Here is a 24,061-nt window from a genome sequence, read left to right on the forward strand (position 1 = left end):
TATAATAGCTGACGTCTCCGGCGGCTCGACAGAAAAACAGAAAAACTCGCGAGCGATCGCTATGAAGGTTGCGGGTGTGCCCACCAGCGCCAACTATCGGCCAGATACCGCATATACATGTAAACAGCTCCAGTTCTTCTCTGTCGGTCTGATCGACAAGGTGTTCCATTACTCGCTGTTAACCTGGAGTTTTTCAACAGTCTTGGTGAAGTACTTCTTTTTGGTTTGAGCTTTCGCAGTGCAGGTGTTTTATCCTCAACTGGTGTTCCATTACTCGCTGTTAACCTGGGGTTTTTCAACAGTCTTGGTGAAGTACTTCTTTTTGGTTTGAGCTTTCGCAGTGCAGGTGTTTTATCTTCAACTTAAACTCTTGAACTCTTTTTTGGATAGATTTAATTGTTGATGACTTTGGATTGTTTTTTGGACTTTCTTTGACTTTTCAAAATGGCTGACCCTTCTCCAATTCCTAGATTTCGTACATGTAATGCTAGGGATTGTAATAAGCGTCTTCCAAAGGCCTCTCTCGACCCACATACTGTGTGTTCTAATTGTCGGGGTAAAACCTGTCAATTAGGAGATCGGTGTGATGAGTGCGTGGGCCTTTCGGAATTCGATTGGCTTGAGTTTGACAAGTATTCTCGTAAGCTAGAGAGAGATAGGGTGAGGAGAAGTTCCTCTAGATCGTTAGAATTTTCCTTCTCCCATGCCCCTGAACCTAATCCTTCCCCAGTAGTAGTTGTGCCTGAATCCTCTACTAGCACTCAGGAACCATCAATGCGGGATATGTTACGTGCCATTCAAGCTTTGGGCGAGAGAGTTGAGTCGTTAGCTACGGACCGTAATCAACTCATGGCGGACGTAAAAGAGTTAAAGTGTCAGAGTGCCACAGTAGAAAATCGTGGGAAAGTGATTAGTGCGCAAAGTGTTATCAGTGTTGCGACCGAGGGTTCGTCTGTTCGTGCCTGTCGTCCGCCTAGTCCGAGACCTCTTGCAAGCTCCCAAGCCCCAGGGAGAAGTAATGTCGTAGGACTTATGGGTTCGAGAGGCTTTAACCAACGAACAGACGTTCCCTCTATGGTTTCAGGCGTGTCTCCTCAAGACCCCCCCTACCATAAGACGAGCGAGACGGTTTTCTCCTCGTCATCCGAAGGCTTATCGCGTAAGAAACCGTGGAGCAAGGTTTCGAGACCCTTAAAGCGAAAGTCAGTCCCTTCAGGACAGGTCCAGCGTCCTGGTTGTAGCCATTGGGACAGCTCTGACCCTGTGCAGTCATCGGAAGACTGCTCGCCGCCTAAACAGAAGCGTAACACAGGCTCCGAGAGTCTTAGTGTAGGCGATGTTTTGCAGTCACAGACGTTACCCTCGTCTCTTGCCGCACCCATTCCTGTTGATCCTAAATGGGTTGTACTGCAAGACATGCAGAATAAGCTTGCCTCTCTTATGGAGGACTATTCTGCTGAGCAGGTTCACGATGATCCTCGCCGCTTAGCTGATCGAGATCCTGGCCGTCAGCCGCCCAAACGAGCCTTTGCTCGTCCTGTTGACGTTGGCGTTACAAAGTCACGTCAGTCACGTTTTTTAGAGCCTCACTCGATGCAGTCCTGTGTTGACTTTCAGCCGCATGTGGACGTTCAGCCGCTGCCGCATGCTCTTGTTGACGTTCAGGACGTTCGCCAACCAGCGAAGTTGACTTGTTTTGACGTTGAGCGTCAAGCACCGCAGTCAAGAGTTGTTTTGACTGCTCAGTCTAGGCAGTCAAGGCAGTCTCGAGTTGACGTCGAGCGTCCTCCCGCTCCTGTTGTTGTTGATAGTCAGGCTGTTAAGCAGTTACATGACGTAGCGTCCTGGACTGCTACTGATGCTCCGGTGCGTGTGGACTCTGCTTGTCAAGCATTGCCACCAAGGCAGGTCTCTCCCTTGCTTGAAACTCAGCAGTTATCGGACGAAGCTCCTTCAGATGAGGACGTTGCTGATCCTCATCCTGATGATAATCCTTCAGATGTAGATGAACCTAAGGCGGTTCCTCCTTCGATGGACTTTAAGAAGATCATGATGATTTTCAAGGATCTTTTTCCAGATCACTTTGTTGCTGTTGCTCCTCGTTCGCCTCCGTCTGAGTTTGCTCTAGGCTTACCTGCTACCAAGCCAGCCTTTACTAAGCTAGTGCTTTCTCGTTCTTCCAAGAGGGCTTTACGTCTTCTAGGCGACTGGTTGGATACCAGGAGGAGTTTGGGGAAGACGGCCTTTGCTTTCCCTCCTTCTAAGCTTGCTTCTAGATCGAGCGTCTGGTATGACACGGGAGAAGTTCTCGGCTTGGGAGTCCCTGCCTCTGCCCAGGGTGACTTCTCAAGCCTCGTAGACTCTCCCCGTCGCCTGGCCATGAGACGCTCGAAGATCTGTTGGTCCTCCTCGGACCTTGACTATCTGCTTAAAGGCGTATACAGAGCCTTTGAAGTGTTTAACTTTCTTGACTGGTCATTAGGAGCTTTAAGTAGGAAGATCTCGTCTGCCGACCAAGATGTTTCCTTACTTATCATGTCCTGTATGGATAAAGCCATCCGCGATGGCTCCAATGAGCTCGCCTCCACCTTTACGTCGGGAGTCTTAAAGAAGAGAGAAACCCTTTGCTCTTTCCTTTCGGCAGGAGTTACTCCCTGTCAGAGATCGGAACTGCTCTATGCTCCCTTATCAGCGGCCTTGTTTCCACAACAGCTGGTTAAGGATACAGTATAGCGGCTTCGCTTGTGCAGAAGGATACCCATGACCTAATGGCGTCCTCTGCTCGCAAAGGGGCTCCTTCTTCATCCTTTGCTGTGAGACCCAGGATCGAGACTCCTGCGTCTAGATTTATCCCGCCCTTTCGTGGCAGAGCTCCCAGCAGGGGAAGCTCTCGTGCCGAGGGAAAGAGAGGTAAGAAGAGAGGAGCCAAGTCCTCACGTGGCAGAGTCTGACTGCCCACAGCCTCAGACAGCGGTATGTGCCAGATTGAAGAGCTTCTGGCAGGCCTGGGAGAAGAGGGCTGCAGACCAAGAGTCTGTTCTGTTGCTCAGAGAGGGGTACAAAATTCCGTTTGTACGCAAACCTCCTCTAGTAACAACTCCCATAGACCTCTCTCCCAGGTACCGAGAGGAGTCAAAGAGACAAGCCCTAAATCAAGAAGTGTCTCTGTTGCTAGAGAAGGGAGCGGTGGTGAAAGTCTCGGACCTTCAATCACCGGGGTTTTACAACCGTCTCTTCCTAGTCCCAAAGCATACAGGAGGTTGGAGGCCGGTGCTAGACGTCAGTGCGCTCAACATTTTTGTTACAAAAACAAAATTCACGATGGAGACCACGAAGTCCGTCTTAGCAGCGGTCAGAGAGGGAGACTGGATGGTCTCTCTCGACCTACGAGATGCGTACTTCCACATTCCTATACACCCGGATTCCCAACCGTTTCTGAGGTTTGTTTACAGGAATGTGGTGTACCAGTTTCGAGCCCTGTGCTTTGGCCTCAGTCCTGCTCCTCTCGTGTTTACGAGGCTCATGAGGAATGTGGCAAAATTCCTTCATCTATCAGGAATTCGAGCCTCCCTGTACTTGGACGACTGGCTTCTCAGAGCATCGTCCAGTCATTGCTGTCTGCAGGATCTACATTGGACGTTGGGTCTGGCCAAGGAGTTGGGACTTTTGGTCAACTTAGAAAAGTCCCAACTGATCCCATCCCAGACGATTCTATATTTGGGGATGGAGATTCGCAGTCTAGTTTTTCGGGCTTTTCCGTCTGCCACCCGAATAGAACAAGCCCTGCTCAAAGTCCAACTAATGCTGAAAAGAGAACGTTGTTCAGTAAGGAGTTGGATGAGTCTCGTAGGGACTCTGTCATCTCTGGAGCAGTTTGTCTCGCTAGGGAGACTGCACCTTCGGCCTCTCCAGTTCCATTTAGACTCTCACTGGAACAAGGGCAAGACCTTAGAGACTGTATCAATCCCGGTGTCCGAACCAGTAAAAGCATGCCTGAACTGGTGGGACAGCAATATCAGTCTGAGAGAGGGCCTGTCCCTAGCAGTCAAGAACCCAAACCACGTGTTGTTCTCAGACGCGTCGGATTTGGGTTGGGGTGCGACCCTGGACGGTCGGGAATGCTCGGGTCTGTGGACCTCAGTTCAGAAGAGCATGCACATCAACGGCAAGGAGCTATTAGCAGTCCACTTGGCCTTGATGAATTTCGAGAGCATTCTTCGAAACAAAGTGGTAGAGGTCAATTCAGACAACACCACAGCTTTGGCGTACATCTTCAAGCAAGGAGGCACTCACTCCCACACGCTGTACGTGATCGCAAGGGACCTCCTCATATGGTCAAAAAATCGAGGCATCTCCCTGTTGACAAGATTCATCCAGGGGGACTTGAACGTCTTGGCAGACTGTCTCAGTCGGAGAGGTCAGGTGATACCCACGGAATGGACCCTCCACAAGGACGTGTGCAAGAGTCTTTGGGCGACTTGGGGTCAACCCACCATAGACCTCTTTGCCACCTCGTTGACCAAAAGGCTCCCAATCTATTGCTCACCAGTCCCAGATCCAGAAGCAATCCACATAGACGCGTTTCTACTGGACTGGTCTCACCTGGACTTGTATGCATTCCCACCATTCAAGATAGTCAACAAGGTACTGCAGAAGTTCGCCTCTCACGAAGGGACAAGGTTGACGTTGGTTGCTCCCCTCTGGCCCGCGAGAGAGTGGTTCACCGAGGTACTTCAATGGCTGGTAGACATTCCAAGGAGTCTTCCTCTAAGGGTAGATCTCTTACGTCAGCCCCACGTAAAGGATGTTCATCAAAGCCTCCCCGCGCTTCGTCTGACTGCCTTCAGACTATCGAAAGACTCTCAAGAGCTCGAGGCTTTTCGAAGGAGGCAGCCAGTGCGATTGCGAGGGCTAGGAGAGCTTCTACCATCAAAGTATACCAGTCGAAGTGGGAAGTCTTTCGAGACTGGTGCAAGTCAGCATCTGTGTCCTCTTCCAGTACCTCTGTAGCCCAAATCGCAGATTTTCTATTACATCTGAGAAATGTTCGCTCCCTCTCAGCACCCACTATTAAGGGCTACAGGAGCATGTTGGCTTCGGTCTTTCGACATAGAGGCTTAGATCTTTCCAATAATAAAGATCTACAAGATCTCCTTAAGTCTTTCGAGACCTCTAAGGAACGTCGTATGGCAACTCCTGGATGGAACTTAGACGTGGTCCTAAGGTTCCTGATGTCAGACAGGTTTGAGCCATTACGTTCAGCCTCCCTGAAGGATCTCACCCTCAAGACGCTTTTCCTAGTGTTCTTGGCTTCGGCTAAAAGGGTCAGTGAAATTCATGCCTTCAGTAAGAACATCGGCTTTTCCACAGATAAAGCCACATGTTCACTTCAACTTGGTTTCCTGGCCAAAAATGAACTGCCTTCTCGTCCTTGGCCTAAGTCATTTGATATACCTTGCCTGTCAGAGATCGTAGGCAACGAACTTGAAAGAGTACTGTGTCCAGTTAGAGCTCTTAAGTTCTACTTAGCTCGTACTAAGTCCTTACGAGGTGGATCTGAGGCCTTATGGTGCTCAGTTAAGAAACCATCATTGCCTATGTCAAAGAATGCTTTGTCATATTTTATCAGATTTTTAATACGAGAGGCTCATTCTCACTTGAATGAAAAAGACCGATGCTTGCGTAAGGTGAAGACGCACGAAGTAAGAGCTATAGCAACTTCCGTGGCCTTTAAGCAAAATAGATCTCTGCAAAGTATCATGGACGCTACCTTTTGGAGAAGCAAGTCGGTATTTGCGTCATTTTACTTAAAAGATGTCCAGACTCTTTACGAGGACTGCTACACACTGGGTCCATTCGTTGCAGCGAGTGCAGTAGTGGGTGAGGGTTCTACCACTACATTCCCTTAATTCCAATATCCTTTTAATCTGTCTCTTGAAATGTTTTTAATCTTGTTTTTGGGTTGTACGGAAGGCTAAGAAGCCTTTCGCATCCTGGTTGATTTGGCGGGTGGTCAAATGTCATTTCTTGAGAGCGCCCAGATTAGGGGTTTGATGAGGTCCTGTTGTATGGGTTGCAGCCCTTGATACTTCAGCTCCTGGGAGTCTTTCAGCATCCTAAGAGGATCGCTGGGCTTCGTGAGGAAGACAGACTAACAAGGCAGAGTAATCGTCTAAGTCAACTTCCTTACCAGGTACCTATATATATTTGGGTTTTGTTATGATATAACTGCCAAAAACTCTAAGCATATACGCTGTAAACTTTATTAATTCTGGTCTCTACCCACCACCATGGGTGTGAATCAGCTATTATATATTCACCGGCTAAGTTAAGTATTTAAAAATGATATTTTAATTATAAAATAAATTTTTGAATATACTTACCCGGTGAATATATAAATTAAAGGCCCCCCCTTCCTCCCCGATAGAGACCCAGCGGGATGAGAAGAACTGGAGCTGTTTACATGTATATGCGGTATCTGGCCGATAGTTGGCGCTGGTGGGCACACCCGCAACCTTCATAGCGATCGCTCGCGAGTTTTTGTGTTTTTCTGTCGAGCCGCCGGAGACGTCAGCTATTATATATTCACCGGGTAAGTATATTCAAAAATTTATTTTATAATTAAAATATCATATTTCACTGATCAAGAGATCAGCAATGAAGTTCAACTACTAACTAAATAAACATTGCTTGTTGTCTGTCTGTTTCTACTTAAATATGAACCTTCCTCCTTTAACAGAAGTATGCTTTCAGGGAAACTGGACACATTTTTTAAATAGTAACAAGGTGTTGGTAGTTAGCTGGAGGGTGGTGGGTAAGCCCCACCCACCTGACAGACCACTTAGTTCCCACTTTGTTTTCAACAACTGAATAGTACAGACGTACTTCCAGCGCCCTCAACTGGCTGCTTTAATCTTGTGGCAGCTCTCCAATGATCACTCCAAAAGTTCCTTAAGCATTACTAATCATCAACCAGCATTCACCTTACCTTGTGATTATGTTTGAGCAGGAATACGGACGATATATCCTTGTAGCTGCCTGACGATTCTTATCGCTGGATTTCTCTCCTGTAGAGGATCTGCTTTCCACAGACATGGTTGACAAGGGATGGTGCTCTCCAATGTAAGTATGTTATCCGTCTTGAGATACGATCCACGGAAGTAATACACCTGTTATTTTAACCTATCTGTAATGCATACAGCATTGCTGCTTTACTAGCTTTCCAAAGGAATTTGTTAAGCACTCGGTAGTGTAGATAAATGGCTAATACTTCCAACAAAGGGGCTCGTTTCACAGAACCTTAACAAATAAGTGCACTCTTGGGAAGTTTACAACTACGGTAGAGCTTTTTACAAAGTTCATTCAGGCAAGAGTAATGTTGGAGCAAACACACTCAATTAAAAAGAGTTTGGTGTAACAGCCAATTTTGGTCTCTACATCATTGTGTGACAGAAAGGCTTTTTACTTTCTGGTTTTTGCTATGGTTCTACCAGCACCTTATTCAGTTGGAGTATTCTGCTCCCCAGTCTCATCTGTCAGCAGCACTCGAGGACGCCTTCCAACATTCCTAGGAATTCCAACACTTTCTTCTTTCTACCCATTTTCCCATTTCGCTAATTACTCAATACTCAGTTGACGACATTGAGGCTCGTCATATCCCTGATCGCTCCCAAGCAGCCACATGTCGAATGGTTTTCAGATCAACTATTTCGTATCTTCCTTTGTTGGGGTGGTCCTCAGACTTTGTAAGAAAGAGTACTGCTCAACCCTTGATTCAAGTTTTCCTCTAGGTATTAGGTCTGGACTCTGCGAGAATCAACAATATTTGTGAGGAGTTCCTGGGGTGCTTAAGCCACATGGAATATTTTGCAAGTTTGCAGGTCTCTCAAGCATTCCAGATCGAACTTGTAGGATGAGTGGCAGATAGGGCTTCAACCCTTGAGACGGTCCTCTTCTAACCTAGCTCTAACAAAGCAAGTAGGAATCTTCATAACTTTGCCTGTGTCACAAGTCATTTTGAAGGTTACATGTCTATACCCTTGGTTCAAAAGTTCCAGGCCAGGGCGTACAACCCAGCCGTTCGGGACTTCAATTCCTTCTTCATCTTTTACTACAATAAGTGACTAACAGGGGCCAGGATGACTTACCCTCCTGTCTTAAGAGGACACTACAACTCTTTCAACAGCAATTAAAGGAATAAGATCCTACAACAGTTTATTTCAGCTTTGTGGAAAAGTCAGACACTTTTTCTGCAGGCAAGGATCACCCCGGATTCGAGCTCATGAAGTCAGACATATTGGGTCTATCTCAGCTTTCTGGAAGAAGCTGTCACGGGCACAGTTCTTGAAAATGAATACTATGACAACAGACAACCTTCTCTGCCTTATCTACGGCAGTATACACACAGGTTCCTTGATACCTACCTTATATCCTAGGCCCGGTGGTAGTTGCTCAACAGATCGTGTGGTAAACCTGGTTCCTTCACAGGACATGAAACATCTTGTCTAAGGTAGATTTTGCGGCATAAGTTGAGAATGAGAGGTAGGATTGTCTGGTCCTTTTACCTCTTATTTCTTCCCTTTCCTTTGGGTGCAACAGATGCTCCGATATTTCCTGGATTGAACGCTAGATAAGTTTTGTTTAGTATCCCCCCCTTCCTCCCAAATGAAGGGGAGGATGGCCAAATGTATATAAACTCAAAGTAATTTATATTTTTCCTAATTATGCAAACCTAAGACCAAGTTACACTTCCTGCCTTACCAGGTTGGAGGTCAAAGTGGGATTTCAGTAGCCTGTTGTGTGTGTGAGGTTTACCCGGCACCTTCCAGATAACTACGAATGCCTCGTTAAGTTTTAACCACTGTATCCAGTTTTGCTGAGAGCATATTCCTATTAAGAGAATCTGGTTTGTATAGCTAAGGAAAATACAAATTACTTTAAAAATTTGTGGTTTTTATCTCATTTGGAAAAAGTTTTGGTCACATCGTGTTTGATTTGTGTTGGGAATATTAGAATGTTTTCTTACTAGTGTTACCCCTGTGATCAACGCATCTCTTTTCTCTTGCCTTGGGGATTGGGGTAAGTATAGACTTAATAGCACTAAAACCCTAGATACCTAGATAAAATTTCACTACGGGGTTAATACGCTACTTCTAAATTACAAAATTATGCCTGTTGAAATACATTACTATACAGTACTACTGTATATTAAAAGGCATCAGATGATTAGGGAAAGCAGTTGTAAAAAGGGCCCTTAAATTCTTGGCAAGAATGGGAAAAGAAAAACTTATTTTCTGGGCTCGACCTGTGTCGCTCCGTGAAATGCTCCTATAGCACCATTTCTAAGGCATAAATACTGCTAAATATACCAGAGAAAAAAAGGATGCATGGAATGCCAGGAATAGAATTGGAAAGAAAAAACTCATTATTTATGATAACAACTGTGGGATTGAAATAAATTGTCATCAAAGATCTAACAGCATATGAATAGTAGAGAAGATGAATCTTCAAATTGACTTAAGTGATTGATTAATAACTTTTGAATTGTAAGTGTAAATGATAATGATAGCTAAGAATTGAAAGAATGTGTATAATAAAAGCTTAAAAAGAAGAGACTAGATAAGATTACTGATGAAGAAATAAAACTATTTTATTCAGAACCCAGAAAAAATATTGATAAATAGAAATAGTAATGAAAGTTTTATTACAGATAGTTTTTGGGGTAAGAGGTTCAGTGCATGAATAATATAGAGAATATTTAAAAGATATTATCATTAGATGAATGTAAATAGATTGGAGTTCCCATATATATAAAAGCTGTTGTTCACTAAATAGTCCGTGCAGCTTCAATCCAAGCTCTGAAACACAAAATTCAGCTACCATTTCAATAGTCTGTTTTTTTTTCACCAATAATCAGTAAAATTTCACCTAAAGTTTATTGTGCTATGTAGTTTTTTTTTTTTTTTTAATTCATATCTGCTCGACAGGTCTGGAGCCATGGTGGTAGAATCTTCCGTTGTCATTTCTGTCAAAACTTTTTGTGTGAGGATGACCAGTTCGAGCATCAAGCATCCTGTCAGGTGTTAGAACAAGAGTCTTTCAAGTGTAAGTATAGTTGTCAAGCAATTTTCCTAATGATCTTTTCTACTTTTAAGTTTTTATATTTAATTTACTATATATCTTTGTGGATCTCTAATTTCTTTATTTAGAAAACTCTATGAATCTAATCATCTACCACAGTGGCTTAGTAAACTATGTGATGAATACACATGGTAATTAGAAAAGAATAATAAGGTCCTTCACTGCCTACAATAAGATGAATATATGTCTTTAATCAGGTAAGGCTGGGCAAAAAGAAAGAAATGCTAAGCTCAAACAAAACTGTTAAAAGTAGGTTTAGGAAATCTCACCAAAGTTGTTTTGGTAACATGTTCATATGGATTGTGAAGCATTTATAGCAATAAATGCTCATGACATGGTACTGTACACAATAACAAAATATTGTAGTTATATAATAGAATACTGTAGTCATCTTTCAGTCAGTAAGTCCAGTTCTGAAGGTACTGATTCTAGAGTTTTCTCTTCTTGGACTCATAACCTGAGTTGGGGAGCAGCCTTAGACTGTATTCAGCTTTCACTGTAGGTATCAGGAAAGATTTCTTCATATAAAGTGTCTAAAGTTTCTGGCAGTGTACAAACTTTCAGGCAAGAGGAACAGTGGGGGATAGGAAGGGTCATTGTAGTTTATTTTGATGTTAGTGCTTCTCTAAATATGTGCTAAAGCAATGAGGTATGTACTTGGATATTTATTTGTTTGGGGGGCCAGCCAAAACAATTACTGTATTGTAGTAGAGTATTTCATTGGACAGAAGTAATAAGTGAATGATTGTAACCCCATTTTTTGATAAACATTATTTCTATTAACTTTATTAAATTGAATGATTTTATTTTATAACATACTGTATCTCAAATTTAAAGTGAAATTACTTAAATTTTTATTTTACGTTATGATGAACTGAATATCACTTATTCTTTACCGTAATACATTATAGTGTGGTTTACAAAGTTTTAAGTGAGAGATGGAAAGCACATAATGCCAAAGGTTTTGTGGCGTTGACATGCATTAAAGACAAGAAGTTAAAGATTTGAACTTTATCTCTATATTCATTATTATGAAGAGTAATAGTTCTACTCTACTTACTAAGAGTTTACATTATCACCTTCCCAATGTGATATTCAACATTTTATATTTGAAGGTAAGATTCATGGGAATAAACAATTTTTGAACTAAAATCTGTTATTTCAATACGTCGGTTCGAATAGAAATAGTTCCCCCTTCCTCTCCACAACTTCTTAAATGTAAAGCATTGTTGTTGGCTTTTGCCCAGGAAACTCCTTTTTCCACTTGCTTTTGGTACATAACAATGGTTAGCTGTTTCACAGAAGCCAATGGATGGTGGGGAAATTTTTGTTGGCTTATGCCTGGGAACGTCCTGTTTTCGGTCTCTCTTGGTACAAGGTAGGTGGGTAGCTGTCCTACAGAAGCAGGGAATGTAGGGCCGATAGCAGCTAGGGAGAAAAATTTTGTTGATTATTATTGAGGTTGTCAATTTAGCACTAGAAGAAAATAGCCTTTTCCATTTGAGTTAGTATGGAGGTAATAGATTATACTCTAGTTTAAAAATTACTGTGATTTTAGATGGTTTAGGGTTAGTGAAAACGAATTTAAGAACTACTAGTAATTATGAAAAATTTAATTGCTGAAAAACTGCCAATAATTTTTATAAGTCAACGAAACCAGATTACACCATTTCCTCTTTTTAACTGATTCTCATTATTTGAGAAAATTGTATAAGGTTCAAAGAAGGAATCAGGAAAAAAATTTAAATGTATCCATGGCTTAAGAAAAATATTATGAACACCATGAGCAGAAATTTTATATGGAATTATTTTTGTACTTTGTTAATAGAATTGTTTGATTTCCATTTGTAATATATTTTGTCAGTCATACTGGAAATGTATTGTAACAGTTCTGTATTATACTGTTGATCCTTATATGTCCTACCTCTTCTTCAGTATATAGCTTTTACAGCAAAAGTATTTCATTTTTCAAGAAACAATTGTTGCAAAATTTATGGACATAAATCTGCCAACATTGTTGTGACTAGAAAGTATTGAGAAGTCTTTGTTAATTTTAATCATTATTAATAGAGTGTTCTCCCTTTAGGCATGTCATGCAATCGTCAAGGCCAGTACTCTTGTTTAAGATGTAAAATATGCTACTGTGAAGATCATGTGCGTCGTAAAGGGTTCAAGTATGACAACAAGCAAAAAATACCATGTCCCAAGTGTGGCTTTGATACTGAGGAAACTAAAGAACTCAGCATGTCAAGTAAGTTTCATGTCTGTCATTCTCATGTAAGCAAAGAAATCTTATATGCGTATATTTTTTACTAGAATATACTGTAAAATGTGTACACATTATTTTATTTGTTCCGTAACCGAAATACAAACCACGCTATTTACATAGGGTTTACTTTCGGCGTAGCTGAAATGACGAGCCATTAGAATTTAACGAGGGTGTATTACCCCCGTGCTAGTTAGCAGGGGGGTAGGGGAGTGGTAGCTAGCTACCCCTCCCTCCCTCACACACCGGTGAACTGCTTCACTTCACTTTTGGCTCGGACAATGAACAGACGTCTCTGTCCCGTCCTCGCATGGCAGCCATTAATGTTTTGTTTTACTTAACTACTTACTTTTCTTATACTTAGTATATATGTAAATATTCTTATGTTTATGTATATATTTGAGTATAGAAATACAGTAAGTTTCCTTTTCAGTGTTTGTGCTGTGTGTGTGTAGGAAGTCCACTCATTGTACGACAACATCCCTGTGTGGTCCTAGGCCCCCACGGTGACATTTCATGGGTCGCGATCTCTCCCTTGGTCCTTCGGTCTCCCTTCGGCGGGCGCCGTGGGGAATTGTCATCGCTGGACTTTATTTATTAATCTGTTTCTCCGCTGTTCCTCCTCCCCTACGGGGAACTTGGTCTCAACGTAGGGAACATGGGAGTTTAATTGACTACGGTCTCTCTCTCTCCTTGAGGTCATTCACCCTTTAAATTTCTACTACGTATTACGGTAGCTTCCTTCCCGTTGCGGGATGAGTTGCTACTCCGTTTATTTTGTCTCAATTATTTTTAATCAAATCTAATTGTATTTGTTAACTTTTCAGCTTCTGTGTAGAACGCTTCCCTTCGGGGTACATTCATTCTTACTATTAGTGAACATTCTTAGATGAATCACATAATTATAATTAGTATAATTCTGTTTTTGTTACAGTTCTCCGCCTTCCCCCCTTCCCGTGAGTGTCAGTGGGGAGGAGGGCGCATTCCTGGTGCGTAATTCTTATGTTCTTTTCCCTCAGGGGTTCCTCTTTGGAGTTCCCCCGGGGGAATTAATGTTAACTTATTGTCTTATTTTCACAGTTTTTCGTTTGCCTATTGTGCCAACGAAGCAGAGCTGTCCTGTTGGGGCCTGGGGAGTCTGCTGTTGCCGCCTCCTCTACAACTTCATCGTGGGCGTGTTCCCTTCTCCTAGAAGTTCTCCTGTGACAACTGTCAGCTCCTTAGTTCATTTAGAACGCTCAGGAGGTTCGCCTCCATGGGTGGGTAACTTCCCTTCCGAGGGAGGTTCCCTTCCCAGGTATGAGTTTTTTCCCCTTCAGGGGGAGGGATCTTCTCTTACCTTTATATTCTCTGGTCCTTGGGCGGCTATGCTCTCGGTGCTGCGCGACCGCTTTTGTAACCATGCTCAAGGGGCTGAGCGGTTGCAAGGCCGGACCATGGAGTTCGTCGATTATGCTCTTGGTGCTGAGCGGTCGCACTTGCAGCTACGCTCAAGGGGCTGAGCAGCTGCAGGAGCTCCTCTTGGGAGGGTTGCTCTTTATGGTCAGCTTGCTGATCCAACGGTCCTTGGGGCGCCTTCATCAGTTCTTCCTGTCTCTTCTAAGAAGTGTTCACCTCTCTCATTCGCGAGAGACGACACTCTAAGAGACTCCTCTTCGGAGGACTCACCTGCTGTTGTTGCTGAAGGCTCAGTTTCCCCCTCCGAACATCCTTCGAGGGGGCAGCTGAGTCCAACGGTCTCTCCTGCGAGTGTCTCTCCCCCTCGGGGGAGTTCACTAACAGAGACTCCTCTTCGGAGGACTGATGATGGTGCTCCTGTCCGTGGTCGTCTTCATCTTCAGCCGCAGAGGATCCTCCTCGACGAGAACAGACCGTTGCAGCTGCTTCGCTACTCCTGTCGGCAGTTTGTTCGCGATCTCCGACACCTGCCAGATCTTCTTGTCTTCCTTCTCCGTTCCTGGACGCAGAAGCGCAGTGGGCGCCACTCCTCCCTGTTTTCCAAACGGGCACCGGTCCCTTCGGGGCAAAGGGCTTATCTCACATGAGTAAGTCCCTTTTGTGCCAGGTTTTTACCTGTGCAACCTCGTTCTCCTGCGCGCTCGCGCGCAGTAGCTCACAAATGCTCTCCTGCTGTGGACCAGACTTCTGCTGAATCAACACTCTAGCGACCTCCTGTAGCTGAGTCTCGCCGTAGATCTCCTGATCGCCAACTCTTCTGAGACCTTCTGTGCGGCTACGCGCCATGTGCGCCTACGGTCTCCTGAATGCCCACGATCGCCTGCTTGCCGGCGCACATCTGATCGCCCTCTTCTGATGTGCGCAATGCGCGGCAACGTTCACCCTCGCACCCACGATCTCCGGACCTGGGCGCAGGCAGGGAGATTATTTCTTCACTGAACTCCACGGTCTCCTGCTTGCCAGCGTGCATCTGCGCGCCCCCTTTCCTGATGTGCGCAAATACGCTCCAACGTTCGCCCACGCGCCCACGATCTTCGGATCTGGGCACAGGCAAGGAGTTTATTCCTTTGCCTCCTCGCCACCGATCTCTCTGGTTCTGCACCCTCGCCGATATCATCTGGCCGTGCATATCTTCTGGCCACACAACTACGCTCCTACGATCTCCTGGTTCCTGCCTCGTCGCGCGCAGTTCAAGCAGTTCCTATGCTAGCGCACAGGCGCTCACAGGTTCTTCTGGACTCGCAGCGCCCTTCTGAAGTTTTGCGCCAAGCACGCCCACGCGCGGTTCCAGTTCCAGCGCGCCAACGCGCCAGCACACTTCCACTTCACACCGCGTCGCCCAGGAGACACCTAAGCTAGCGCACGGGCGCTCACAGGCACCCCTGGGCTCTTCTTACGCACCAGCAATCTCCTACGCGCCCGCGCGATTCTTTGCCTGCGCTCAAGCGTTTTCAACGCGCCAGCGCTTCAATCGTCGTAGGTTTCCTACGCGTCCCCGCGTTAACACTCCTGTACGCGATCGGTCGCTACGCGCCATCGCTCGCCAACGCGCCATCGCTCGCCTACGCACCATCGATCTCCCGACCGCCAGCGCTCGCCCTCACCTGCGCGCCCACGCGCACTTTCGTCTGCGCGCCCGCACTCACGTTCGCCCGCGCGCGCGAACCAACGATTTACCATCGCACGAGCGCCAGGGTGATTTCGAGTGCGATTCCCGTCGGGTTTTCGCAACACGGGCAACCTGGCGAGTGTTCTGGAGCGCGTACTTCCAGATCACGATCTTCACCCCGTAAACGCAGAGCATGGCACGTGCAAGAGCAGGAAGAATCTTCAGAGAGGTCTGGGCAAGATTCTTCTCCTTCTTTTGAGACAGGCCCCATCATCTCTACTCCTCAGGATCGTTCGATTCCCTTCCCTGCAGCGGGAGTCCCTGACACTGTGTCTGTCAGCCGTCAGTAGAGGAGGTACTTCGAGATCATGGGGAACCTGGTTTAGCCTTTCCTCTCCACCATTCCGTGGAAGGGGCTTACGAGGGAGTTCTCTCAAGAAATTCTCCGCCCGGCAGGTGACTTTCTCGTCTTCGGAGATCTTAAGTCAGGAGAAAGCCGCAAAGTGTGCCATGCGGGCCGCTTCGTGGCTGGTCGTCTGGCTTGGATCTCTGGGCATCCTGTTGCGATCCGAGAATTTTCCAAGGAGAGCTCCAGGAAGGCCATGGAAACTTTCCTCCTCTTGGGCACGTGCACCATCGTTTCCCGGCTCACCAAGTTTCGAACTTGTGGGCAAACTCGATGTTGAAGCATTGAGATGCAGTGACCGAGAGGTTCCTCTCGGAAGTCACAACCATGGATGTCGGCAAGCTCAGACACTCTTCTACCCTTGGAAAGACCTTGTTTTGAGCCCAAGGACGGGGAACGGACAGCTGAGAGGTGGAGAAAGTCGAATCACGATTCGCTCCTCCAAAGGCGCTTACATCCAGACCCTACAAGCTTCCAGCGCCTCAACAACAACAGCCTCATCAGCCTAGGACATCGGAACCGGCCCCGGCAGCTAAGACAAGGTGTCTAAACAGCAGCCCCCTCCTGTCAGAGACAAGAAGGGCGGGAAGTCCTGGGGAGGCAATAATCCTGAGGGAGCGGCCGAGGCCGCAAACGCTAGGATTGGCAACCCCCCTGCATGGTCCCCAATAGGGGGATGCCTAAGGTTGCGCACTCAGGTGGCAACAACTCAGGGCCGATTCCTGCACGATCTCCGTGATCAGTCAAGGATATCGCGTCCCGTTCTTTACATCTCTACCTCCACTGACAGCGAATCCAGCGTCGCTGAGCTCCTATGCCGTGGGATCGGCAAAGGGGCTAGCCCTTCGGGCAGAAATCGAGACCGTGCTCTAGAAGTATGCTCTCCAAAAGGTCATCGACGGCTCCCCCCCCCCCCCCCCCCCCCCGGCTTCTTCATTCGACTCTTTCTTGTAAGAAAGCATCGGAAGGCTGGAAACCTGTCTCGACCTCTCAGCCCTGAACAAGTATGTCCAACAAATTTCGTTCAACGTGGAACAGCAGAGTCAATCAGGCTTGTAGTGAGACCACAAGACTTCATGTGCACACTGGATCTGAAGGACGAGTACTTCCAGATCCCAATCCATCCGTCTTCCAGGAAGTACTTGAAATTCAGCCTAGACAACAAGTTATACCAGTTAATGGGGCTGTGTTTCGATCTCTCCACAGCACCGCAGGTGTCCACCAGAATGTTCACCCTGTTATCTTCATGGCCACACAGGAGCGGCTTCCGTCTCCTTCGCTTTCTGGATGACTGGCTAACCCAGGCAGTCTCGGAATCGACCCTTCTTCGACACCGAGACGAGCTTCTGGGACTTTGCCAAGATCTAGGGATCATGGTAATTCTTGAGAAGTCTTCTCTGCTTCCATCTCAACAACTGGTATATCTAGGCATGATATTAGACTCCAATCTCCAAGCCTTCCCATCAGATGACAGGATAGCAATGCTGAGGAGAGTCGCAGAACCTTTCCTCAGACGAGGAGAGCTTCCAGCCCAACCTTGGTTACGCCTCCTAGATCACCTTCCTCCTTGGCCAGGCTAGTTCCTACGGCCGCCTCAGGATGAGATCCCTGCTTCGGCGGCCTAAGTCCCGGTGGAATCAAGACAACGATTCCCCGGACATTCTGGTCCCTTTTGGGACCTGCGGAACGAATAGACCTGCAGTGGTAGTTGACCTACGGGAACCTTTGCAAGGGAATGGATCTTCTCGTCCTCCCCTCGCATTTGATGCTGTTCTTGGACTCGTCAAAACAAGGGGGGGGGGGGGGGGCACGTTCTGAATCAGGCCTATGGTCAGAACCAGAAGGGTACCTCCACATCAATCTGCGAGGAATGAAAGCTGTATTCTGGCCCTTCAATTACTTCCAACAGACCCTGGCGAGTCACTCCGTGAACGACAACTTTCTCATCTTGCAGTAGAGATACTGAGATGAACCGAAGTCCACTCAATACCCTATCGGCTCGCTTCATTCCGGACAAAGGAATGTGCTCTCCGACAGTCTGAGCAGGGCCTCACAGATAGAGAGCTCCGAGTGATCTTCGCGCGCCCCCCCCCCCCCGGTAGCCAACAATTTCTGACCTTGTGGACCTGAATTTTCAAGCTTCCGCTGTACTACTCCCAGTCCCAGACACCAAGACACTCTGGCAAGATGCCTTCCTACACGGTGGGACAACATCGACGTCTTCGTCTTCCCACTGTTCTGTCTGTTGAGAAGGGGACTCAACAAGACCAGACTATTGGTCAACCTGTCGATGACTGATAGCTCCGCTGCGGCGTCATGCAGAGTGGTTCCAGGTTCTTCTGCATCTCCTGACGGAACTCCCGAGAAAGCTTCCCCCATGACACGAGCTACTCAAACAACCACACTGCAACATCTACCTCAAGCCGTGGCATCGCTTCAGCTTCACGCCTGGAGACCATCCAGCATCTCCCCACAGAGAGAGGTGTTCCGCAACAAGTTGTGGAGCGGATGTCTTGACACCTGCGAAAGTCATCTGCAGGGGTCTACCAGGTGAAGTGAAGAGTCTTCTGTGGTTGGTGTCGTGGGCGAGGTACCTCTCCCCTTGATGCCACTATTCCAGCATAGCGGAGTTATTGTAAATCAGCGGGAGGAAATGCACCTTTCTCTCTCGGCGGTGGAAGCCTATCTCTTAGCCTTAAGCCTGGCCTTCAGCCTGAAAGGAATAGACATTTCCTCCTCGCTGGATCTTTCTTCGCTCATACGAAACTACGAACTTACCTGCCCACAGTTGGAAGTGAGACCTCCTCCATGGAACATGGTTCGGGCTCTTAGGGCTCTTAAGAGATCTCCTTGCGAACCATTACGCCAGGCTTCTGATCGTCACCAGTCTTGGAAGACGGGGCTCCTGCTCGCTCTGGCCTCGGCCAAGCGTGTCAGCGAACTTCATGGTCTCTGGTACGGCGTCGCCCATTCAAGAGGATAGGTGGAGGTAACGTTCAGGTTCGTCCCTGAGTTGGTTACTAGACTCAAATCTGGGAGTCCCGGACCTTCGGTCGACTCCTTCAGGATTTCGAGTCTCCGTTCTGTAACAGATGACCAGACCTTCTCCTACTATGCCCAGTAAGGAGTCGGAGGGGTTATCTTAAAGAACAGCTGCAGTTCGTCCTCACATGCAAGCCCTGTTTGGGAGCACAGGGAGGACGGAGAGAAGGGTCATCAAGAATGCCTTTTCAGCCTGGACTCAAAGGGTCATCTATCACGCCCTGAATCCAGATCCTCCTCCATCACGTCGCCTTAGAGCACACGATGTCAGAGGCATCGCAACGTCCCTGGCCTTCAAGAGAAACTACTCTGTGACGCAGGTGCTACAAGCTGGAGTTTGGAAGCGTCTAACGACCTTCACAGCCCACTACCTGCAGGACGTGACCCACAGGAGCCCCCAACCGCCCTGTGGTGGCTACACAACAGCTGGTCTAACCTCAGGCTCCTTAATGGACAGGTAGCAGAAGGTTGAGGGCATTGTTTTCCGGTTTTAGACTGCATGAATGAAAGAAGTACATCTGGCCCTTACTTCTTTCTTCATCCTCCCCTCTCTTGGGGAAAGCAGCATCCTGGGTTCTCTGCATAGCTGACCTCAAACCTCTGCAGGTAAACCATGCTTCCTTGTGTTCCTAGTATTAAGTTAATACTGTCGCGTCCCCCATACCTTGACGAGGTGGTATTGGGAACGTCCCAGCCTAGAATTCCAGCTAAAGGACTTCAGGTCGACTTCCTAGGACAAGTCACACTTCTTCCCTACACACAAGCTTATGTAGGCCGCACGTTTCTTGCGTAGCAAGAAACTTGCGAGGTGCAGGGACTCTTTTTCTCGAGTGCTGCTCACTCAGATTCTGAGTCCCCGGGTAAGCCAAAGCCAGTAAGGCTGGGGACTTTCCACCCTTACTAAGGGTAAGTCACCCTATGTAAATAGCGTGGCTTGTATTTCGGTTACGGAACAAATGACAAATTCGGAGATAATTTGTATTTTTCCTAACCATACAAACCTTAGCTATTTACACATATTTGCCCGCCAGCCCTGTCCCCCAAGGCAAGTCCTACCTCTAAGTGAAGTGAAGCAGTTCACCGGTGTGTGAGGGGGGGAGGGGTAGCTAGCTACCACTCCCCTACCCCCCTGCTAACTAGCGCGGGGGTAATACACCCTCGTTAAATTCTAATGGCTCATCATTTCAGCTACGCCGAAAGTAAACCCTATGTAAATAGCTAAGGTTTGTATGGTTAGGAAAAATACAAATTATCTCCGAATTTGTCATATTTATCATTTATAAATAGCTTTTGTTTCTAAAGAATGTCCTCTACTAACTTATTGGAAATTATAAATCCAGTAATTATACATTTTCATACTCCCTTATAACGGCTCCTCAGTCATACCATTTTTTCTCAGCAGAGGACTGTAGTTACCCAGATGCCCCCATCATCAGTCATATTTTCATTCAACTTGTTTATGTATACACACTATCTGTGTTGCTCTCACTGGAATTAGCCATTCATTTGCTTCCTTTCTTCGGTGTTGCATCTTTATTTTACTTACAATTTAATGGTTTGCTGTGGTTTATGTTGAATCCTTTGTACTTGAAAACATTGTCACAAAAATTTATCTCTTGTCAGTAACATCAGGAGTATCTGCACTGTTATTTTTATTGAAATTAGTTGTATTGTTTGTAATAGTGTGAGCTTACCCTAAATTTCTCCTGCCATGTATTGGCATATGATAAATTAAAACTGCAGATATATAAGCCTGAATGATGCAGAAAGAGGTTAGGCATCGATGTATGTTGTACAGCCTGGGGATGTAATAAAATAAGAATTTGTGAGAATACACACCTGAAAACTAAATGGTAGTTATCTAAATGTTTAAAAACCTATAATTTCTGTTACCAGGCACTTGATATACAGTGTGTGGATACTCAGTAATGATGTTAATATTTGCAGAAGCTGAACTGGTTGGCAATAGAGATTTTACATTCCTAATGTACTGTCCACACTCCATGTGCAATAATTATGGTCACAAAAATAATTTGTGATTTTATAGAATAATAGGTAGTAGGCTTATGGTGCAACTGGTTTGTTTATGCTGTCTGTTTCAGTAATAATCCTTACTAGCAAATGATATCTGTATACTTTTGAAATTGCTGTACAGACTATACCACTCGTATCCACCTTCTCAGTTGGCTTTAGAATTAGGGCTAGACCTTGTTGATTGCAATATTGTAGATGATTTTAATTGAATTGCGCTATTATAAAACCCACCACAACATATGAGCATCCATTTTATTGATGTGAAATTAGTCTATCTTTATTTAAGAACCCAACATTTCCAAGTACAATAATGCCTCAAGATACAAAATTAATTTGTTCTAGAGTGGCTTTCGTTTCGTTAAAATTTTGTATTACGAGTCACGATTTACATGTAAATCTGCTAATTCGTTCAAAACCCTACAAAAACACCACAATACATTTCATAATAAAGCTATAACCACAATGAAATATCCAAATACATTTGAATGATTTAATATACCTAACCTAACTGTTAGTACCTGTAAATTAAGTAGTTATTAGAACATAATGCAATAATAAATGGAAAATAATACAATACATACAGTACAAAACTGTACATATAGGAAATATACAGTACCATATATACTGTACTGTTATTATACTTACTCTTACTTTATAGAGATCGTTTTCTATTTCGTATAAACAACCCGTTTTCCTCAATTAGCTCATATTTATTATATTACAGCTATTTTATTCTTGGCTTGGGTGGCGAATCTCTTTCCAGATCATGAAAATTTTTTCTTAATATGAGGCGAAAAAAATATGGAGGAATAGCTGCGATTCGACAAATCTTCCTAGTTTTCATTTGATGAAAAATATCTAAAAATTAAAGCCCTATACAGTACTTCCCCAACTTCCAATGTAATCTCATGCCCAAGCAGAGGTCAAAGAACTTTGGCATACTGTTAGATATGACAGAAGCAAGCTCAAGGAAGTGGCGCAACCATTCCTATCCAAAACAGTATTCCCTGCTCGGTACTGGCAGAGTTTTCTTAGCCACATTTCCTTGCTTTATAAGCTTTTTCTTCGTGAATCCCTTCAGTGGTGTTTGAAGGATCACTTTTCAGCCTACAGGGATTACCCAACCCTCCTGTTCCAGTGGGGTAGGAGGCTCGTGACAATCTTGCCTGATGGCTGAACGAGGAAAACCTTACCTCACTTTATCTGTTCTCAGATACATCAAACGGGATGTGGGGGGCGCACACCTGAGGGACCTAGTCGTCTCAGGAATATGATCAGAAGAGAAGCATCCTCTCATCAACATCCTAGAAAGAGCAAGCATGCCAAGAACCTTTGAGGAGGCACTGGGTTTTGTTAATAAGTGACAACCACCATAATAGCATACGTCAACAAGCAAGGAAGCACAGCTTCATGTCATCCTTTGGAAGCTGATGACGGAGATAAACATCTGGGCAGTATTTCATGTCATAAAATTGTCACTCAGGTACATTCCAAACAAGGGATATGTATTAGCAGACACACTCGGTTGTTAGTGAGAGGTTGTAGGGTTGCAGTGGTTTGTGCATGCTTACATAGAGAACTACTTCAGTGGTCCTCACTTCTCTCAGCCTCATTTTCAGAGACTATCCAACATCTCCGAGCAAAAGCGTTTCGAGAGGCACTACACAAATATCTGGATACCTACAGTGGTTCTCTGCAGCTCTCTACCAAGAAAGTCTTCTCTGCAGCTCTCTACTAAGAAAGTTGGTAATTTTCTGAGATTAGCATCATAGAAGGGGTATTTCGCCATTGAAACTACCTCTAATGCAGATAGTGGATGTCCTCGTTACATTGTAAATAGAAGCACCTCTTACTCATGGCTGTCAAACGCTTAGCTTTTAGTACGGTCTTTTGACTGAAGGGTATAGACCTCTCCTCCTCATGGAGTTGTCTATGCTCTGATCTCACCCCTAGAGTGGAACATGACCACAGTGCTCAAGGCTTTTATGTATACCTTGTTTGAAAAGGTTGTCAGACAGAGAGCTAACGTTCAAGACTGTCTTTTTGCTAAGCCATAGTATTGGCAAAAAGAGTTGTCAAGTTGCCCGGTCCCTCTTTTAGTCACTTACATTGAGGGTTGCAAGGTCTCATGACTTTTTGACAGAGTTCGTAGCCGAACCAAGAATCCTGAAGTGCATGTCCCCATGTTCGAAATTTTCTCCGTCTCCTCTCTACGTGAGGTGATGTGTGCTATATAATGAAGACTCAACATCTCAGGTCTGAGCATCAGCATTTCTTCCTTAACACTGGCAGAACCAAGAAAGAGATATCAAGGAACACAATATCTCTCTTGCTTCGTGAGACAATCTATATGGTATAAGCCTCGACAACTGAGGAGCGAGGTATCAGCCAGGACCAGGTGTTGAAGGCTGGTATTTGGATATGCCAAACCACCTTCACGGCGCAAAGGTGGTTTGGCATATCTAAGTGAGTATACCCATAGTTTCCTTGACACTTTTATTCTTGGTCCTGTTGTAGTGGCTCAAGTAGTTGTGTACGCAGCCCAGCTCCCGCATGGGGTAGGAAACATCTTGTCCATGATAATGTGTAGATGTTAGTCTGGTATGTAGGATGAAGCGGTCGTACCGTTACTGGATCTGAGCCTAAGGTCAAAAATGAAGTCTTCGACAGGCAGGTGGACAGGCTACTCGCTTGTATGCACCACCTGTCATTTACTACCTCGTTAACAAATTCAACAGCCGTTGTAACTCCGCTGAAGACATCTCCCTATTTTAAAGGACTTAAATTTATATAACTAGGAAAAATACAAATTACTTTTAAAAAATTTCATATTTGCATCCAAATCTTATGGAGTGTTCTCTAAGCTTATAAAGCATTCTCAACTTTTGTTTATAATGACTACATCTATTTACAGTAACTTATTGGTCTTGTTAGAATAAATTAGTTATTAAGTACAAGAGGAAGGCCAAGGTTTGGATGGATGGATGGAGTGAAGAAAGCTCTGGGTGATAGGAGGATAGATGTGAGAGAGGCAAGAGAGCGTGCTAGAAATAGGAATGAATGGCGAGCGATTGTGACGCAGTTCCGGTAGGCCCTGCTGCTTCCT

General features: G+C 45.4%; 1 protein-coding gene across 1 annotated transcript in view; it reads left to right on the forward strand.

The window, feature by feature from the left end:
- LOC137632900 (zinc finger protein 330 homolog) overlaps nucleotides 1-24,061 on the forward strand; it is a 47,472-nt gene that overhangs the window by 19,984 nt on the left and 3,427 nt on the right. Inside the window, exons 5-6 of the mRNA XM_068364994.1 lie at nucleotides 9,987-10,104; nucleotides 12,227-12,391. Coding sequence (XP_068221095.1) covers nucleotides 9,987-10,104; nucleotides 12,227-12,391 — 283 coding nt within the window. The remainder of the gene's footprint in view (nucleotides 1-9,986; nucleotides 10,105-12,226; nucleotides 12,392-24,061) is intronic.

The sequence above is a fragment of the Palaemon carinicauda genome, chromosome 42 (genome assembly GCF_036898095.1).
Source record: "Palaemon carinicauda isolate YSFRI2023 chromosome 42, ASM3689809v2, whole genome shotgun sequence".
NCBI lineage: Eukaryota > Metazoa > Arthropoda > Malacostraca > Decapoda > Palaemonidae > Palaemon > Palaemon carinicauda.